The 20,635-nt window shown below is 42.1% G+C and overlaps 1 protein-coding gene across 5 annotated transcripts in view; it reads right to left on the bottom strand.

Moving 5' to 3' along the window:
- scn4aa (sodium channel, voltage-gated, type IV, alpha, a) overlaps window positions 1-20,407 on the bottom strand; it is a 37,896-nt gene extending 17,489 nt beyond the window's left edge. Inside the window, exons 1-14 of one of the 5 annotated variants that reach the window (XM_049563620.1) lie at window positions 20,049-20,407; window positions 12,824-12,929; window positions 9,524-9,863; window positions 9,157-9,275; window positions 8,924-9,013; window positions 8,708-8,836; window positions 6,668-6,759; window positions 6,198-6,491; window positions 6,032-6,095; window positions 5,773-5,914; window positions 5,447-5,644; window positions 3,093-3,263; window positions 2,859-2,991; window positions 2,090-2,328 (exon numbers count right to left, since the gene is read on the bottom strand). In XM_049563620.1, coding sequence (XP_049419577.1) covers window positions 2,090-2,328; window positions 2,859-2,991; window positions 3,093-3,263; window positions 5,447-5,644; window positions 5,773-5,914; window positions 6,032-6,095; window positions 6,198-6,491; window positions 6,668-6,759; window positions 8,708-8,836; window positions 8,924-9,013; window positions 9,157-9,275; window positions 9,524-9,814 — 1,962 coding nt within the window. In that variant the 5' untranslated portion in view covers window positions 9,815-9,863; window positions 12,824-12,929; window positions 20,049-20,407. Of the gene's footprint in view, window positions 1-2,089; window positions 2,329-2,858; window positions 2,992-3,092; window positions 3,264-5,446; window positions 5,668-5,772; window positions 5,915-6,031; window positions 6,096-6,197; window positions 6,492-6,667; window positions 6,760-8,707; window positions 8,837-8,923; window positions 9,014-9,156; window positions 9,276-9,523; window positions 9,864-12,823; window positions 12,930-19,964 lie in introns of those variants that run through there. The other 4 variants (XM_049563621.1, XM_049563619.1, XM_049563622.1 and 1 more) reach the window with 4 other exon arrangements.
- Window positions 20,408-20,635: the final 228 nt, after the last annotated feature.

Raw genomic sequence — 20,635 nt, 5'->3', positions numbered from 1 at the left:
CCTCCCAAAGCAATATTCCTGCTGAATGTGGGAAGTGCCTGATGTGACAGAAATTCCACAAAATATGATGTCATTGTTACATTTAAATTTTCCTGACTCTGTATGCCTGTCTCCTGTCTCACTGTCAAGCAGCAGCATCTCTCGTGTGGGGCAGTTTATATTTTTCTCATACAATATTGGCTGCTTAAGCATGGCAACAATCAGTATTTCCTTCACATATACTCTTTTGCTTTTGTTTGAGGCTGCGACTTCGCAGGTCAAAGTTCACCAAAGTTGAAATCAACGGGCTATGAGGATATGAATTTTCTTTGCCCCCAGAAGCAAATCTTTATAGCCTTTTTACTTGTATCTAAAACAGGAGACGAATATTAATTGCGCTCATGTGATGGTGCCCTTACAAATAATGTACATAAGCAAAAAAGTAGGTTTTTAAGGTACGAGAACTTTCATGTTCCTTTTTTTTTTTTTAAACTGTACGTCTATTTTTTACGAGTATATTTTTGAGCCAGCAGTCTACTTTTTTACCTCACTACATTTGCCATTTACACCTTCGTTACAACTAGACTGCTCTCTGAGTTTAAGGGGGAGGGGACACGAGGAGCACCTGTACTGTAGATACCAAGATACCAGCTGCCTGGACGAAAAAGACGCACTTCATATCTTTTGACCATGATGCGGTAACAAGCGGCAGCTTCCAGCGACAATCCCTGGCCACATCTGGCCACACTTTTAATTCCAAAATCTAAAAAAGACAACAATTACACGATGAAGTTTTGCTGTGCCTCCTGAAACCACTGAGATCTATGCTTTTAAAAACTCCTCTTCTAACCTCCACAAGCACACTGAATTACACTGCGCATACTGTAGATGAAACTGTTGTTAGCTAGCTAACATTAGCTATGTTAATTTTTCATATCTATCGTAAATAGACGGGCAGAGATGGAGAGAGTCGGGGACTGTTCATGTCTCAAATACTGTACATAGGCTATCTTTACTTGTTTGATTAGCTGACCCAAGGTGCTGTTTTTTCATTATTTTGTACTGGAAAGTAACTTCTACCCTGAGTAACCTATTAATCAGGTACTTTTTCCACTTCTGCTTGAGTCAGTTTTTATGAGAGAAATTGTACCTTTACTTGAGTTGAGATTTTCAGTACTCTACCCTCTGCCCATTGGTTTGTGGACCTTCCGTTTTCAAGCCTCCAGTTTGCCCTAAAGCATACCCTGCTTTATCGTCTAATTTATTCTAAATGGGACTATAATATACAAAACGAACATCTTGCTGTATTGAAAAAGACTTAGAGCTAGTGGTTGAGACCATAAACTTGTTAGGAAAAAGTTTACTGAAGTAATAAATTAAGTGAGAAGTAGGCTGATTTTCTCACAATCTGACTTCTTTTTTGCAACCAGTGGAGTCGCCCCCTGCTGGCCATTAGAAAGAATGCACATTTGAGACACTTGCACATCAGCGTTAGGGCCCATTTATGCTCAACGTTAAATACGGATCCGGATACGGACGGAGCCTTCTGTCCGTGCTCCGTGTTCATTTTGTCCGTATTTCTGCACATTTCCATAAAGCTTACGGATACGGGCCAAACGGAGCAGTACCACCGGGAACCGTGGGGGCAGTGTTGCTGTCACTACCCGATACGTAGCTCTCGTGAGACACGAAGAAGAAATAACAATTCAGTTTCTCTCATCGGCAGTACTAGAGAAAAGAATTCTCTGTCCTCCAGTCGCGATGTATTTAACGGCCTCACCGACCACCGCCTCCTACAACGCTGCCTCTGTTTTTGTCTTTTATGCAAGAGGTACATTATCAATATCTCCTCCACAGTCGCCATGTTTGTTTTTGAGTTTGTTGTTGTCATAAACTTTTGACTCTGGGCTGCCTCCTGGTGGATATATTGGTTAACATCCACGCCAACGTAAAGGGCGCATGGAAGTACGTGGGCAGTGACGGTAACATCATTTGAAACGGACGTATACATTTTCGTACGTAAAGGGAGCATGAATGAGCCCTTACTTTTCAGACCCGCGGGCTACATCCACTCAGTTTTACACAGTCTGTTATTATGGCAGATATTTACCAGATTCCCCACTGAGAGCATGTGGTCAAACTGCGGGGTCATTGGGTAGTGCTCCATGGCCATGAAAAGGGTGTTGAGCACGATGCAGATGGTGATGGCCAAGTCGACAAAAGGGTCCATCACCACAAAGTGCACCCACTTTTTAAAGAGCACCCACTGCGGGCAGCAGTCCCACTTGAGGAAAATGTCGGCAAACTTGTACCAGCCCGGTGGGCACGGCCTCTGAGCCTCCTCCAACTCTGGACAAAGAAAAACAATCAGGTAGTCTACTGTCAGGTTATCAAAGCTTTAAACATCTTTAAATGATATGCATGATACAGCTAACAGAGAGCTATGATGAGTGACGTTAAAATTTATGTCTGTGCCAAGTTATAGTTGAGCTGAAATAGCCCAAGCTTAGCACCACGAGGGCGCGACACTGAATGTTGACAGGGATTTCTCCAGCACACAATGTGATTATGGCGAGCTAAAGACAATGCTACTGTATTGGCCTTGGATATAACTAGTGTATAATGTTAACAACTGCTTGATAATCTAAGCAATTACAGCTCACATTAGAGCATCTCCTCTAAGAACCAGCAACTAAGCCTTGTGTATTTCTTCATTCCCCGGAGGAACTTGACACTTCTAGACGCTTACAGGCTGCTGCTGCTGTGTCGTCTACTTGTTTTGGTCTAATCAGAGCTATAAAATAAATCCTATATCACAGTCTTCTGCGTGACAATCGCCGGTGCATTATCAGTGTTGAGTACCTCCACTGGCACTGTACCTTCCATAGCAGCTGCAGTGAGCACAGTGAGAGCACTAACAGACTTCTGTGTCAGGCCCGGTTCGTCCAGATGAAGCATGCTGTGCACAGAAGAGCCTATTGACTTCTCACTGAGTTCATACTCTGTAGTGGGCTGTAAAACAGGGTGAGAAAAATCAGTTGCAAATCTAAACCAAAAGCTTTTGGTTTTTCAGACTGACCAGATTAACTGTGACCGGAGGGCGACTGATTTACCTTGACCATGGTGGGCGCTCTGACTAACAGACGGGGGATGATTCTCCCGTTACAATCCTTGATATTCTCGTCATTGTTAGGGCTGGGTTCATCATCTGTCATCTCAGACATGGTGTGATGACTGAGTGACTTACTAGTTAGAGTGAGCCGGCTCCCAAGAGCGTGAGCCTGCTAGATTTAAAAAACAACAACAAACAAACAAAAAAAACCCCTGTTGCTTAAATTTTACTACCAACAATGTGATTTACACTTATTTTAACACTTAATATTAACAGTTTTGGTTCCAAGTTTGGTTATTTACTCACACTTAAATCATGAAATTACAGGTATTTATTTTAATTCTTCATTAAAGCTGGGGTAGGGAGTTTAATTTTGGCGTCATCAGGGCGAAACCCCATAATAAACTTGGAGCTTATTGTAATTAAGTGGTCTGAGAGAATACCAGACTTCTGCTTCTCCTCTTGGCTCAGTTTTCAGGCTTTAAGGTGCGAACACACCAAAACCGCCATCAAAGAACTAGCGGCGACAAAAGCCAACCGTTGTGTCGTCTACGCCGCCTCACGTCGTCCTGTGTCAGTTGCATTTGAACACACTACATGAACTACATCTGACAGCCAAGTGGCACGTACGTTCTGCGCCTGCGTGAGAGAGAGCGGAGTGAGAGAGTGGTACATCCTGTCAGCCGAGGGGTTTCCTATCTGTGCAGCCGAGCACCGCAGCACCTCCACGGACTACTACATCCAGACAGTCCTGGTGTTTCCTCCACAGGCTCCACTTCACTCAGCTGCCTGATAAACGCGCTGCTTCTTCCCACTTTAACCTGAATAACAAACCAGGGCTCTGTGCTACAGTTGGATCCAAACGGAGAGCCGGGGCTAGCGGAGGCTAACTGGCTGTGCTTCCCTCCGGTCATGCTGCGGCTAACGTTCTGCTAGCCGCTCCCAGCTAGTTCCGGTTTGTTATTCAGGTTAAAGTGGGAGAGGCAGTGGATCTGTCCGGCAGCTGAGTGAAGTGGAGCCTGAGGAGGAAGCACCGGTTAGCCCGGTTTCACTACAGGCAGATTCACTCGCTACAGGGGCGAGGAAATAAAACCTGAACAGCCAATCAGAGTGATCTCTCTCAACAACAAGCTCCGCTGCCAATTCAACACACTCAATCGGCCAAAAAGCCGCCGGTGGCAAAGTGCCGACGGCGCAGGACACACCGCAAAAACTAGGCCGAATCGACAGCCCAACTTTGGTCGACGGCCGACCGTCGGCTTGGTGTGTCAGGGCCTTTAGTTGATCTAGCCTGTGACGGGAGACTTTGGCCAATCACAGGTCGTCTCAGAGAGAGGGCGTTCTTATCAGCTGTTCTTCAAACCCAATCCCTTTGATGCAAGCCTGATTCAATGGCGGAGAATCCTGCAGAGAAAGTTGCTATTCCAGCATTGGTAACAATTGCCTACACTGCAAACCAACCCAAAAGAGGCAATAAACTAAACTGACAATAAACTAAATAACACACGTCAAAATCAGCGAAGTGTTTCAGAGATGGAGAGAAAATGTTGCAGATAGTTAAGCCTTCTGCTAACCGGAGCCACGGGCTCACGACTGCAGTTTCAAGTCCATGTTTATGTAGCTAACATTAGACAGAGCCTTGAAGAGCTATGTCCTCCGCCTCAAAATCCACTGCTACAGACCACCACACTGGGAGGTAGCATCTCCGGAAACAGACCTCCAGTCAGCAGCTGCAGCAACTCGAATCCAGTCGACACAAACCCCAGTTCCGGGGGGACTGGCCAGCCTCCGACTCCCTGCCGGAACTTTGCGTTGCAGCCATTATACAGGTTAGACCAGGTGTTGTCGCTGGCCACCAGCCCACTGTGACATCCGGCGCTGGAGGGATTTGCACTGGCCCAATTTGAACCACCAACTGAGGGTCCGTTTCCCATGCTGCTGCCTGCTCTCAGAGAAGCCGTTCACAGCAGAAGGGGGTGAGGCGGAGGGGTGGTGGGGTGGCTCTAATTCTTGTCTCCTTTGTGGGCTGAGCAAACAAGCTACGCAACTAAACAATAAAATATTTTTAAATAAATCAACGTACGGGAAACACTTGGGTTACTGTTTGAAGAGCGTAGAGCTTCAGAAAGAGTGTGTATTTTGAAATTCTGCTGTTTTTGCTTGTTTTGGTGCATTTTCCAGATCTCTACCTACCCCAGCTTTAAGGAACAAAACAAAAGGTCTTTAATTTTTGCCATAAGCTGTTACATGGCAGCAACCACAGTCATCAAGTTAAAAATAGTTAAGCAAATAACTTCAACACAGCTCTAGTGGAAGTCGTGAGCAGCTATGGTGCTTATTGCTTGTAAAAGTTACCTGTTCCTGATTCTTGAGTTGCTCTAGTAGCCGCTGGAACTCCTCCTCTTTCTCTATGGCCTCTCGCTGAGTTGCCTGATTCTGTTCATCATAAGCCATGGCTACCACGGCCAGGATGAGGTTGATGAGGTAGAAGGAGCCCAGAAAGATAATCACCACAAAGAACAGCATGTATGTCTTGCCAGCCGCCCGCAGGATCTGTGTTTGGAGCAAAAAAGAAACTACGAGAACTAAGGACAAATTTCTTTGCATGACTTTATTTTTGAAAAACTTTCAAGCTATACGTCCTATTGAATCTGTTTGCAATAAATGAAAGAAGTGCCAACCAGCTGGAAGAGGTTCTCCCAGTAGTCCTGGGTCATGAGTCTAAAGAGGGCCAGGAAGGCCCAGCCAAAAGAGTCAAAACTGGTGTAGCCAAAGTTGGGGTTCCTCCCAGCCTTCATGCATGTGTATCCTTCTGGGCACTTTCTATCAACAAAGATGAAGATTCAACATGCTATAATCGCTCTCCCAGCCTCCACATAACACTCAGACCAGACTGACCAGACAAATTATCATGGTGGTGTCAGCGTGGATGATACATACCCAGCATCAGAGCTGTTTCCACAAATCAGAGCATCCGGGCTGCCATCCAAAAAATAGTGATTTTCTGTAACCAAACAAGAAGACATAGTGGAATCTTTCCCACTGAGGATCCACAGGCAGGATGATATCAGCTTAAAATACAAGATCTAATATGTGTTAAACATACCTGTGTTTTCAATATACTCGATGAAATTGAAGGTACTGTTGGAATATGCTGTCTCATTGACGCCGATGGTGTTGTTGAAGGACAGGGTGTCGTTTAACGTGGCGGTGGTGTTAAAAAATTCAAATGCAGTTTCATTTGTGTCGATGGGCCACCGCACACATTTGTGACGCAGATTTCCCATAAAGAGCTGAAGGCCGACGAGGGCGAAAACAGCGAGGGCGAAGACGGTCAGAATCATGACGTCCACCATTTTCTTCACCGACTGGATCAAAGCGGCCACGATGGTTTTCAAACCTGACAAAACACAAGGTATATGTGGGGGGCATGTTTCTGAATCAGGTAAACAAATTATTTGTATTCCATTGTCACAAAACATAATGCCAACATCAATAGATGTAAATAAAAACATGAAAGTGAAGCAAAGTCACATACAAAAATAATAAAATTCATATACAAAATATTTTAAATACCAGGAATCACAGTAATTGTTTTGAGGGCTCGAAGTACACGAAATGTCCTGAGGGCTGACACGTTGCCAAGGTCAACAAACTCAGTGACGTATCTGTGGAAAGACATGAAGCAGTTAATCAAAGGCATTATCTACATAGGAGAACTGTATTCATTTTCCTTTTTGTATTGGTTTAAAATGCACAAAATCTGCACAATATCAGGTTTCGCATTAGCTGACAGTTTGTCACTTCGATTAGGCAGTGTACTTTTATGACTGTCTTCTTTCAGACTAGTGGAGAGAAAATATCTAAACTACATATTTAGTTGCTTATTTTAGTTCAGATTTCTGTTCTGGAAATGTATATAAAAGGGCAGATTAAATCAGAGAATGCCTCATTTGCATATTTTAACATAAAACTTCAGATGACTTGTAATACAAAAAAATAATCGTCTTACTGCGAGTAAGTTTCATGGTGATATCTTTTGGTTAGAATTTTTACCCTATTTACCTATTTTTTTGTCTAAAAATGCCAACTGTTCTCATGCACTGCTTTTACATACATCTACCAAAAGTAATGCACCAGAATTCGTATATAACCCACGCAATCATTAGCCAATAATCTCTGTGTAACCCACATAGCTAGAAAGGCTGTGATCACATGACCAATGCGCTGACAGGTGTAAAGAAGGAAGTAGTATAAAGACCAAAAGTGATGGATGGGTCAAACAACACAGAATTTTCCACACAAGACAAATGTTTGTGTCCCATGTGAAAGCAAGTGACATTTGAAATATTTTACTTTACATGGTCATCGTGTTTCTTGTCCTAAACCTAACCTATGTAACTTCATGTTATGTATGTAAAGTGACGATGCCCAACAGTGTTTCCTTTCCTAAATTTAAGCTACACATCTTTAACTTAAGTGCATAACTTTATATTATATACATAATGTGACAACGCCGAATCTTTTCCTAAACCTAACCTATATAACTTTATTTGGTAACACTTTATTTGAGGGTATCTACATAAGAGTGACATGACACTGTCATAACTATGATATGACACTGTCATGAACATTATGTACATGTCATAAATGTTTATGACTGCTGTCATTAAGTGTCATCTGGTTTTTGTAATGACAAGTTGACATTAATCAAAGTGACATTACCAGAAGTTTGTGGTCATGACAAGTTGACATTAAATTTGTTTGGGATGTCCTTATAATGACAACTTGACATTAGCCAGGATGACATTACCAGAAGTTGTCTTTGTCATAACAACTTGACATTAACAAGAAATGCAACTCTTTTTGCGTTTATGACAAGTTGACATAATGATTATTATTATTATGACAAAGACAACTTCTGGTAATGTCACTTTAATTAATGTCAAGTTGTCATAATCAAGACAACCCAAACAATGTCAACTTGTCATTACAAAAACTGAATAACACGTAATGACAGCAGTCATAAACGTTTATGACATGTACATAATATTTATGACAAGTTCATGACCGTGTCATGTCACCCTTATGTAGATACCTTCAAGTGAAGTGTTAAACCTGACGTCACCATCTGTGGGGTGCACGTTAGTTGTATATCATACCAACCACTGCATTTGCATTTTCATAGGATATCATGTGAACCATTTGAAGAACGTTAAAAAAAAAGGACGAAAATTTACAATACATATATTGAAAGGCCATATTTCCTCAAACGTTCTGCCTGAAGTCCCCACTTCAGCTGTACTTAAATACACCAGTCTTTCCAGTTTACTCCTGCCTTTATTCTCGGGGTTTTTGCAGAGGTGTTTGTTCATATATGATGGTGAAAAAAAAAAAAATATATATATATATATATATATATATATATATATATATATATATATATTTTTTTTTTTGGCTATTAGCAGTATTTAGATGAGTGATAAAAAGAGATATACAAACTAATGTTTCAACAAAATGATATCTATTAGTTCAAAGTTCTACTCTGAATGTCAAGACGTTTAGAATATGTAACAATAGGACCATCTTTCTGATATCAAGTGCAAGTGCACTTACGCCATGCTGATCACCATGAAATCCAGCCAATTCCATGGATCTCGAAGGAATGTAAAAGATCCAACACAGAAACCTCTTGACAACACTTTGACTGTTGCCTCAAAGGTATAGATACCAGTAAAAACATACCTGGGAAGAAACACAAGTTAGTATAAGCAAAAATGAAATGTACTGTGATGCAGGAATGACTGAAAACTACAATAAAGGAGCACTCACTCGACGGTTTTACTCCATGCTGGTGGGTTGCTCATCGTCATGAATACACAGTTCGATAGAATGGTAATCATGATGAACATGCTAAATAATTTAATTCAGGATTAAGGAAACAAACACAGACATTTTATGTGTAAGTCAACACTCCCTTTAAAATCTGCATCACTGTATGTCTAGTTCAAACGTCTTTACATTTAAGAATACAATAGATAAAGCATAAATAGTTCAAAGGATATGAATGTATGAGAATTCTGATGGCTCCTCTTCTAATCACACTAAAGGGGCTCAGAATGTAGCAAGCCGGTTCAGCGTTGAACCTGTAGATTGTGTTTCCTTTGGTGATCACAATGAATGTCTGAAAAACACAGACGGTCTGTATAAATATGAGACAGTCTAAAAATACTTCCTACATTTCAATCAATACTTGGCGATGACAATCTTGAAATGATACTTTAACATTTAACGGTAACATATGCCACGAATGAAATGGTGTACATTGCATAAGGTATACTGTATGCAGCTGAGGTTTATGTTAAGTAATACATCCTCTAGGTTATGTAGGGACAGAGTTGTCGTGTGAGACCAGGATGTGCTCAGACTGACGCTCTGTGCTTTGTAGAAGGGGTCCAGGTCCTCCAGAGGTGTGTTGAGCAGCTCTGGCGGAGGGTCTCCGAATATTAAGGGCAGACTCTTGCCCGCCTCCAGATCAGCATTTGGGGCCGTTGGCTCTTCCTCCTCGTGGCCCTCTTCTTCCGCGGCCTTTTTTCTTTCCACATGGCCCTCTACTTCTGCTGGCTTTTTTCTTTCCTCCTTGAGCCTCTCGATCTCCGCCAGCGATTCCGGGGTGAAACGGCGGAACATATCGGTGCCTGGGGGAGGGAGCAGGGGCGCCATCTTCGCATCGCGAAGGGATACCACCACACCGGGGTTTCCCTAGAAGGAGCTGGGGGAGGATGAGGAGGGAATACAGAGAATACAGTACATTTTGAGATGCTATGCACACTGTTACATCAACCATTTTTAATTCAACTGTTAACAATTTATTTGAATTAAATACTCTATAAACACCTTCTTCAGTTTCCTTAGCTGCTTTGGTTGTTCCACCCTCTGCCATACACTAATACTCTTTGGTAAATGGGGACAGCTACCACAGAAAACAAAAGGACTGTCTTCCTCCTATTTTGGTTGCACAATGGCTGACACACTTCCTGCCTTCCTTTTAAACCAAGCTTTCATTTTCCCTGGGAATCGTACCAAGTTGCTCCGATGGTGACATTTTTCTGCAGCTATTACACTGTGAAATCAACATTTACTTCATGATAATGAAGCAAAAACACTTGTCTAAACTTGACTAAAAATAAAACTTATCAGTGCTCTCCTCAAAGCCAGACTCCATTGACAAAAACAGATATTTTACCTTGCTGGACATGGAAGCCGCTGCTCTATGGCTGCCTCAATCAGTTAGTTATTGTGACTTATTGTGTGACTTTGGTGAATCCAAACTGACCCTTTAAAACACCACGAGTCACATAGTTACACAAACAAACTGCTATGCGAGACAGTGGTAGAGCAGCAGCTCACATGTTCAGCAAGCTAAAATATGTGTTTTTGTCAGTGGAGTCTGGCTTCGTAGAAAGCAAAGATAATTCCACTTTTAGTTTCGTTCCCTGTCAAAAAAAGGTTGTCTGTTGGGAAGAACTGAGCATACGACAGGATAGATGAGACTGGGATTATACTGCAGGAGGTGTGTGAGAGGTTGGATTCTTCAGTCAAAATCAAAGTTTTATTCACAAATTCAACGTAACATGGGGTGAGTGACTGATATGCAAATGGTCATTTTGGGGGCGAAGTGTTCCTTTAAGACTCCTCCACTTCCAATCGGTATAAAATGTAGTACGTGCATTACAAATTACCACAAGTCCCGAGACACAAAAACAAAAATTACTTATTTGAGTTATTAAATAAATAAAGTAGGGCCCGACCATTTTATCGGCCGGCTGATTTAATTGGCCGATTATAGCCATTAGAGAATAATCGGCAATCGGCCAAAAGTTGCCAGACTGACGCCGATATTAACACTTATATTTTCATCACTAATAAAATGCAGGGAATATGGTGTTTTACTTAGAAATGATGTCCTTGTGTTATTTTTTGCACTATAACCTACCTCTGTTAAATTGGCAATAATAAGAAGAACTCTGGTACTGTGAACATACATGTGAATGTCTTAATTCCTGTAGACTCTGCATGATTATTTTATTTCCCAGGGGCCTTTTTGCACATCATATTTTTGATTTATTTTGTGTTCAAATTGTTCATATGCTGCTTGTTCCACACAATTTCTGATAATAAAAGTATCTGAAAATAGTAAAATGTTCTTCCTTCAAATTATATCTTTGTAATGAGTGTTTGAACTATATTTAAGCCATCAAAAGCAGGTATTTTGGGGTTTTTTAAATTGAAAAACGTAAAATTTAATCGGCTGATATATCGGTTATCAAATTTTTTTATTCCATAATATCGGAATCGGCATCGGCCCCAAAAAATCCATATCGGTCGGGCCCTAAAATAAAGTATTAAATTTACGGTGGTATGAAATAGAGAAATGTTTCTTCAGAAACAGATGGCAGTGGACAGATGACAGGAAATAAGGGGGAAGAGAGATGAGGAAGAACGTGCAGCAAATGTCAACTTAATGCTGAGGCCACCAGGGCAACCCATGTTTGATATTTCTATTCAATAAATGATTGAAGGAAAAGCACTGATCAGTCTTCTGATGATTAGTTGATCGAGGGATTTCCTAGTCTTTTAAGCATTGGTGTGTCACAGATGTATTAAAACAGTGGTTCTCAGCCTTTTTTCTTAAGGGGCCACTTTTCTATTAATGAATGTTGCATCAGAGATCAGTTTTTGTGACATTTTAAAAAAGTTTATATGCGAGCCTCTCACTGTATTTTTAATTTTCTTATTTGTTAACAGTTACTCAAACTTATTGGCTTCTTTTTTGACAAATTCAGTGTTCTTTTTCACCCTTTTTGACACTTGGCCATTGTTCTGTTAGCTCTTGGGTTGTTTTAACTGCACACTTTGCTAATGCAGGAGGCTGTGTAGTAAAGAGTAAAGGCTCTGTGAGTACAGCTTGTGCTCAGGTCTTAACTGTGACCTTGTCCTGTGAGATTTTTTTAAAGTTTAGATCTTGAATAACAATATAAACTTTGAAAATAACAATTTCATTTAGCGTTCTTCACAGAAATGAATGAAATGCTGAGATATAGGCCTCCTGTACAAATATACACATATATTCTAAAGTTTTCTTACACCCCTTAAAATCAAGAAGGCCTCACGACCCCCTGTCAAGATTTGGTGACCTCTAATGTGGGTCGGGATCCCAGGTTGGGAGCCAGTGTATTAAAGCAGTGTTGGGGTTGTGATGAAAAAGGTTATACTAAACAAATTTATACATATTTATATCCTATTTTTTGGTTAAATATCAAATAGTTTGACCTGTTCTTGTGTTATTTAAATGACAACTGCTTAAAACATTTTAAACCCGTGTTCAGGGGTCACATGTAGACACACCTTTGTCTTAAGAGGTCAAAAGCCAAAAAGGTTAGGAACCACTTTGCTAAAGGTCTATGTCTCCATATGTGTCTGTGACCTATGTCCAAAGCCCTCACCCTCCTGCCCTCCACCCTGTGCCCCACATCTCCGACCCTGCACCCCTCTCTACACCACGAGTGCTTAAAAAGTGTTTAAGATGGCACCTAAATGACTAGATGCACTCGGGACTAGGGCTCGGACTTTCCCACCGTTCTAAAGAGACCATGACATTACTAGTGTACATCAGATTACTTATTAGCTTAGCAGACGCTCCATATCAGGGTCCAAGTGGCGTTCGCTTACATCCTTTGATGTGTTTAGCAACCAGTCTGGTTTCGTCTGGAGCAGCTGAGGTTAGGCTCCTGATAGTACAGACACAGTGGTTTATTCTCCTTTAAACTGGTGGATCCTGCCATATAAAACAAAAGATATTACTTCTTAAGTTGTCACACTTCCTGCTATGTAATTTTACAACAACTTAACCTGAAGATGGTATGTTATTGTTAAATAGCTATGTAGATCTTGACTGAAACAAGTTGAGAGGGAAAATATATTTGCTAGAGAGCAACACAATCAACATGCATTCTGCAAATGTTATATATTTTAAGTTGAATGAGTTGCAAATGAGCTTTGATATGTATTTGAAAATATTCTGAAAGACACAAAGACACAAAGACACAATTACTACTGTAAAGGTGGGCCTTGAAGAAGCAGTGAGGATTGCAGATTGCAACCAGCTGAAACTACTCTGGGTTAGAATTCATTCAGTGTTCATTGATCAGGAGGTTTTCACTGGGAGCTGAATTATTCGCTGAGGTTTCTTCCTCTCCAAAACATACAGACCAAGTGATTTAAATGTATAGTGTCATGATTTTTAGCATGTTGAAGGCGGGCTGCTAGCCCAGCACCGGATCTAGATGTTCAGAAGGTTTTTACCGTGACCCAAATTGTTAGCAGAGGTCCCCCTCTCTCTGAAACAAACTGACCCGCTGATTTAAACCAGTAAAAATAATGCATAAAGCAGTTTCAAGTTACAAATCAGTGTTTCCCGAGTACTATTTGGCACGGCAGACATGGGCAGCTAGCCCAGCAACAGCAGGTGCACGCTCTTTTTCTATTTCAGATGGTGATTTAAACCCGTAAAAAAACTGATAAGAGCAGCTTCTTGTTAAAAAAAACCCAGTGTTTTTCTGACACTCTAATTGCAGAGGGGCTGCTAACTACAGTGGCCGACGCCAAAATACAAGTGGCCCTGTTTGGAGCCAGTGTTTTATTGTCTGCTTGGGGCTACTGTAGAGACATGGCGGTACAACATGGTGGTATCCATAGACGAGGACCTGCTCTGTAGGTGGATTAAAACATCTCATTCTAAGGTGACAAAAACACAGCGGTTCTTATTTTCAGGTGACGATACACTGCAAAAAACAGACATATTATACTATATTCCTTTTCCGCCAATATATCCTCCTAAATCCTACACAATGGACTTTTAAGCTAACAAGAAATGGGTTAAAGGAAAGGTTTTTTTGCAGCAAAAATCATGTCAGATTATTTAAAAGTAACTACAAAGCATCTCATTTTGGCTGTCGCTTTCAGACGTCACCACTTGCAATAAAGTCTGTTAAACTGAAGTTTAATGTCTTCATGCTCTGAAACTAAGATACAGAGACTAAACACAGAATGAAGACGTGGCATTAATCACCAGAACAGACAAACGAGCTGGTATCAGGCTGTAAAAAGAGAAGAGTTCACAGACACAAGAGGCAGTGATAGCCACTGGTTACACACATTAATATAGGCCCCCTCAAGCCACCTCACTCAAACAGAAAATGATGCATTCACACACTTGTGAGCAGACGCACACGCTCGCACAGATACGGTGGCTGCCCAGCTGCTCCAGGCAATCAAGAGAGAGCGTCGTGTTTCAGAGGCCCGATGACTCTGCTCATTCCTTCCTGGCTGAGCCTTCGCTCTGCGCCTCACATCCCTCCGATAAACAGGACGGCATGCCAACTTATCTTTCCGAGCTGACTCCTCTCTCCACTACCTTCTATTTTACACGGGGGCCCCAAACACACTAAGCTTCCGCCTCCGCACCGCTTATGCGCTACTTTACAACCCCCCACCGCCTCGCTATGTGACACTTGAGGCTCTGAATCCTTCTTTCAATGACTTCAATCATTTCATCATAACCCTATCACTCATCACAGCCGCCATCTTTAATCACTCAAACACAACTGACAGGGCACCTTTCTCCTTAAGCAGTAATACTACAGGGGTCAGTTTATCCTACCCAAGAAAACTTTAGATTTATTACCAATATCAAGGCAACCTGCACAGCCCAACACCTTCCAAGCCCTAGTTTCCCCCCTCATCATCCCCTTTCAAAACCCCATTCTGGGAGGCCGCACTCAACCGTGAGCCAACCTTAAAATACACATCCTGAGAATGGATGTGTTTCTGCGCGGCTTATGGTGAACATTTCCTGATTGCATTACATCACACTGTTACTGCTGAAGCCATCAAACGTCCCTTTAAAAAAAACAAAACAAAACAAAAAAAAAACTGAGGACCCGCCAATCTCAAGAAAGTCCACCCCAAAGAGGCTGTTGCCTTGTCTCTCGCGTCAGTCAGGTAAATAATATGCTTTGGCGCTGTGTTGAGTTTTGTAGCTACATTTATCAGCGTGTGTTTCTTCGCACCAAAGAGCCAAGAGTGCAGCAAGAGTGATATTCAGTATCAGTCAAAATAGATTCTGTGTATCACGCTTAAACTCGCCATAAAACACGTCCAGAAAATACAGTCCTGTCTGAGACGCAACTTGTGTAAAGAGTACACGTTGCGCCAGTGTTTGATTCAGCGGTCGTCAGATCTGTTACTTAAGTTACAAGTAAGTCCTGCATTGAAAATCTTAACATAACAGAAGTATCAGAAAAACATACATCAGATCAAAAGTAAAAGTAATCATTCTGTAGTAAAATGGCCGCCTTCACTTATATATTATAATACATAATATTATTAGATTATTAATACCGATACATCAGTGTGTAAGTCGTGATTTCTGGAAAGAGACATTGCTGTTGTGTGCTCAAACATATTTTTTGGCCGCTTTGAGCACCACAAGCCGAGTGCCATCTAGTTTCACTATGTTAAAGAGAAGGCAGACATCTTTACGGCCGATATCTCCAACACTCTGCAACTCACACCAAAACAATCCATAGTGATAAACAGCACTACAGGTAAGAGGAAAAATATGGATTGTTGATTTTTGGGATGAACTGTCCCTTTAAGGGTCAGCAGATATATCTGAGGGGTCATGAGATGATAATAAAGTTCAGCTACACCCTTTTTTCAAACTTTTCTATCATCTTTTATTCTTCGGGCCTCAAACTATTATCTAAATAAAATCACTTGAGCAGTTTAAAGGGGAAATGTGTCTTTGGTAGAGCTGCTAACAACGTCTGAAACATGGCAACCAGACCCTGCTGGGAACCACAAGCGTAATCTTGTATGTGTTGTACTTTATGGGCTTATCGTACATTCTAATTCTAATTTGTAAACTGACTGTCAAATAAATGTGGTGGAGTAGAAAGTACAACATTTCCCTCTTAAATCAATTACCTCACACTTAAGCTCAGCTCTTTAGTAAACCTACTTGATTTTAAGAGTCTAGCTGAGGACAATCAGCTCATTACACAACCGCGCTCCTGCAGTCGCTCTGAGGACAGGTGGCAAACTGAAACTGACTGAGGGAGTGAATGTTAGATTTCAGAAGCTTTCCCGACAGTAATATATATCTCACTTTGCATGTCAGCTTGGGCCATGTGACCTGTGACATTCCGGCTGAGGATATAGACGATGTAATGTAGACACCTCTTCGTTACACTAGCCGGCCGTGGAATGCGAATGCCAATATTCACCTCCGGAAACTAGCCGAACTAGCTTTTGGCTTTTGTCACAAGGGTAGCTCGAGTTCATACGACAAGAGAGGTTGTGCAGGGAAAACGTTTAGGTCGGTGAACCAGTGAAGCATAAGCAATTAAATTACTGATAATTAACTTGGAGGCAAGCAGAAACTTTCCTCTATAGTAGGAGACAACTTAAGTGTTGTCAAGTGTTACAAACCTAACAGTTAAATCAATTTTAATGACTTGTTTAACTCGTAACTCTGGTGCCCTGATGAGTTCAAAGTCCTGTGACAACATGACAAACATCTCAGTCCCCTCACTACACAGCTCTTACAGCTCCTGGTATGTGGTTAAGTTGTAAACAACAGATCCACAGAGCAAACAAGGGCTTTTTATTCACACGTCCTTTGACATTTGCCGTGCTCCTGTTCCCCCTGTTTTCTCACGGGGTCAAATCGCAACACAGTGCTTCGCCCTCTCCCAGCTTGCTTCAACACCCTGTCACCCAGCAGTTAACCTTGTATTTCAAACGCTATAGGGAGCCACATTAAAACAGGCCTCTCCACCTGTTCCTACTTCCTGCACCGTGTCATTGTACATTGCCAACAGACGCAGTTTCTGCACGACTGAAAATGATCAGCCTGTTCATGGCCTCACTAACTACTCAGGGTCAAGCCCTTGTAGTCCTACTCTGATGTCTTTATCAGATGTGTGCACAGTGGACTCAGTCTGCACCACATCCCTACATGCGTTATGTTGCTGCTAAGAGGACAGCTGCCGTCATTCACGGTATGCCTCTGTTGCTGCATACCGAGGAGCTGCGAAGACCTAGCATAATCTCCCTGGTGCGTTCAGATAGTTGGATGGCAAACAGAGACATATAGGCCTGCTGATCTATACATCCAGACTTTTATTGGAGGATGCAGCCAAATAATGTGTCTCCAGCTGCCAAGCAAATGTTTCACCACAAACATCTTGGTCTCCTGGATAATGACCAAATGTTGGCATTAGGCCTACATCTTGCTGCAAACCACAAATACATTTCATTTGCATGTTTCATACGTATCACATCAATGTTTCCAAAGCAAAGTAATATATAGGCTAAGCTGACTTTCGTTATCGGGAGGTGGAGGGCATGGTGGGTAGTGTGTCACTGAGGTGAGATGCCTGCCAAGCAGCAGACCGCTGTTGGAAACCAACAACACTGGCTGTTTTTTACAGACCCTTCGCTGCGGTCCCACTGGTGTTTGACATTTGTGGCACTGAGCCTGGGTGTGTTTTACTGAACCTGGGTGTTTTAGCAGCACTTCACAGCGTTTCCCAGTGGCAAGTGAGCCACCGAACCTGGGTGTTTTTTACCAAAAAAAAACTGTGGTGTTTCCAGGAAGCGTTGGAGCCACTGAACCTGAGCGTTTTTCACAGAAACACTGCGTTTCCAAGTAGCATCTGTGGCACCAGACCTGGGTGTTTCTTGCCAAACCTGGGTGTTTTGCAGCGACACATCACAGCATTTGAGCCACAGAACCTGGGTGTTTTTTCACAGAAACAGTCCCTGCTTCCCCAGCGGCGTTCATGCCACCAAACGTGGATCTTTTAAGCCAAAACTTGATCTTTTCCTAACCATAACCAAGTGACTTTCATGCCAAAACCTAACTACACCTTCACCACTGCACTGATGAGAAAAGTTTCAGTGTATCTGCCACAAAATTATGTACGACTGTAACCATATCTGTATACACATCTGTATTTGTGGTTTGCAGCAATGTACAATATAAGCAGTTTTTCGAGAGTTTTAATGACAGTATAACAATATGATGTCACTAACAATTTGAGCCTTTAGGGCACTAATAAACAGTCTTGGATCTAAACTAGTAAATGACTTAAAAAGTAAATTATTTTTGGGAATACACCAGGAATAATGTCAGTCTTTGATATCATCTAAAGCAGCTCTATAAACAGATTTCTGCTGCTTTGAACTGACCCATTTGGCCTTTGCACTGGCTGCACAGAAATCTGAGTAGATTACATGTGAAAATGATATGGAGAATATTCCATCCAGCTTGTGAGGGACCTGAGGGACCTATTATCATATTCATAATGCCAATCCAGTCCTTAAAAAACACGAACGTCCACGAAGGAGCTCTTCATGTTCGAACCATATAGCTAAAACAGAACTTCAGCATAATGTGTCACATAATTTTGAGCTGGGGAAAGAAACAAAACTGTACGTTGAACACAATTATCAAAATGGGGGAAATGAACAAATGAGATTTTAGGAGGGAAAAAAAAAAGTTTAACTGATCTTTAACCTTATTTCACCTTTTGAATACTCTGGAAAATACAAGAGGCCTGGCCAAGCGGTCACATGGGCTCACTTGGTGAAAGAAACTCAAAACCGACACCTTCTGCGTCCAAGAACATGTGATGCGAGGCACACAAACAGACTCAGGCAGAGGAAGACCACTGACACATCTTCACACGATTTTGCACGTTGAAAGCTACAGAAGTCCATATTTTATACCACCTGTCACACATGTGATGACACAAGTAAGGCTGTCAGAGGAGAATACAAACATATTTAAGAGAAATGATGCAATGTGAAAACACAAAACTCACTCTAAGAACTCAACAAACACCACCTGATGAACCCCATCCACAACTCCTGGAGCTCAACTGTAAAAACCCATCCTGTTAAAATCTGCAGTGTCCAAAAGATCTGCCTTGCCTGCATGGAGCCAGGCTGTCTGTAGTCCCACACCTCTGATTTGGGCTACATGGATTAACGGCAGAGAAATGGTGGGGTATGAGCATCCACAGCATCACAGTATCTTGCCCATCTGCCATGAAGACATGAGCTAAAAATAAAACGTTGTCCTCGTGGGAGGAGGCATAGTGGGGATTGAGACGGCTGCAAAGTGTCCACACTGGACATTGCAGCCATGTGGCTCCAGGGAGATTATTCACCTGGCAGGTGAAGCCCTGTTATGATGCTCATGCGCAGTTTTCCCTCTCATACTGTACATACTGTAACATAATAGAGTAGTAAAACACTACTTCCAAGCTACATGTGCAACTTCACAACACAAACACGTTGCTCAAACGCACATATAATGCTGAGGAGCCGTAAATCTACCAAATCCAAATCTGTCCGAAGCTCAATTACAGGTCTGTGTTTATTATTAGAACAAAAGCGCGCATATCAAAACGCATCTTTGCATTTAATTTCTTCGGCAGAGCAGCTGATTATTTTGAGCAGGCGTCGCTTCATTTAGTTTGCAAACACACTTTTCATACCTTTAAAATGCTCCTTATCAAACAGCAGCCGAGTGAATCTGCGTTACTCGATAGAAAAGCGTTCAAGTTTCACCACAGTCCAAATAAGGAGGAGAAATTAACACCCTACACCAAATAGCTGAACTATAACCTTAAAATCGGGAAGATGCCTTCATCCACCACAAAGGTAAGAGGTGTCAAACTCACAGCCAGCTATGACATAAAACAGCAGCAAAACGTAAAGAATCAAGTCAAAGCAAAACCTTTGAGTCTGCAGCCTGACGGGAAACTTTTATGATCTGAGCTTCATGCAGGAGTCCTGTAGGCTCCTGTAGGTGCTGGGTTACCTTGCACGGTAAAGCAAATATTCCCACAGAATCCAACAAACTTGAAAAAAAAAATCAAGTCTTCCGCGAAGCCTTCCACCGAGGACGTAATTCTCCCCTTCTGGCAGCCGGTGCGTGGCTGCAGGACAGCTGTTGCTGACGCAGTGGCGTCCCGCAGTGAAACCGGAGAGTCGCTCCAGGTAGGATCAGATCAGACCTTTGACACTTCAGCACCGGAACCGCTTCCCCGTTCCCACACAGCTGGTGGCTCCTGCGCGCATTTCCGTCGGCCAGGCGCTTTTACAAGTTTGTAGTGAAGTGAAGCCAAACGGTGATCGAGCTGAAGTGAAGTAACCGCAGCGCACATGAAACGTCCGGGATGATCCTGCTGCAGCAACCGGATCTCTGCAAACTCCTCTCATCATGACGTTTTTTTTATTCAGCTGATCTGCTCCAGAAATAATTTGTTATCACATATTACAAAACTACGGAGCCCCTATGGTCGCAAAAGATTTTATTTTTAATTTCTTGTGCGCACAAGTTTTTAAATAAAGACCTTTTTGGACTTGGCAGACTCCGTACACAATGTATTAATTCTGTTGTTGTTA

This window comes from Epinephelus fuscoguttatus, linkage group LG20 (genome assembly GCF_011397635.1).
Source record: "Epinephelus fuscoguttatus linkage group LG20, E.fuscoguttatus.final_Chr_v1".
Classification (NCBI taxonomy): domain Eukaryota; kingdom Metazoa; phylum Chordata; class Actinopteri; order Perciformes; family Serranidae; genus Epinephelus; species Epinephelus fuscoguttatus.
The sequence above is the reverse complement of the archived record's forward strand: the minus strand, read 5'-3'. Positions and strand labels throughout refer to the sequence as shown.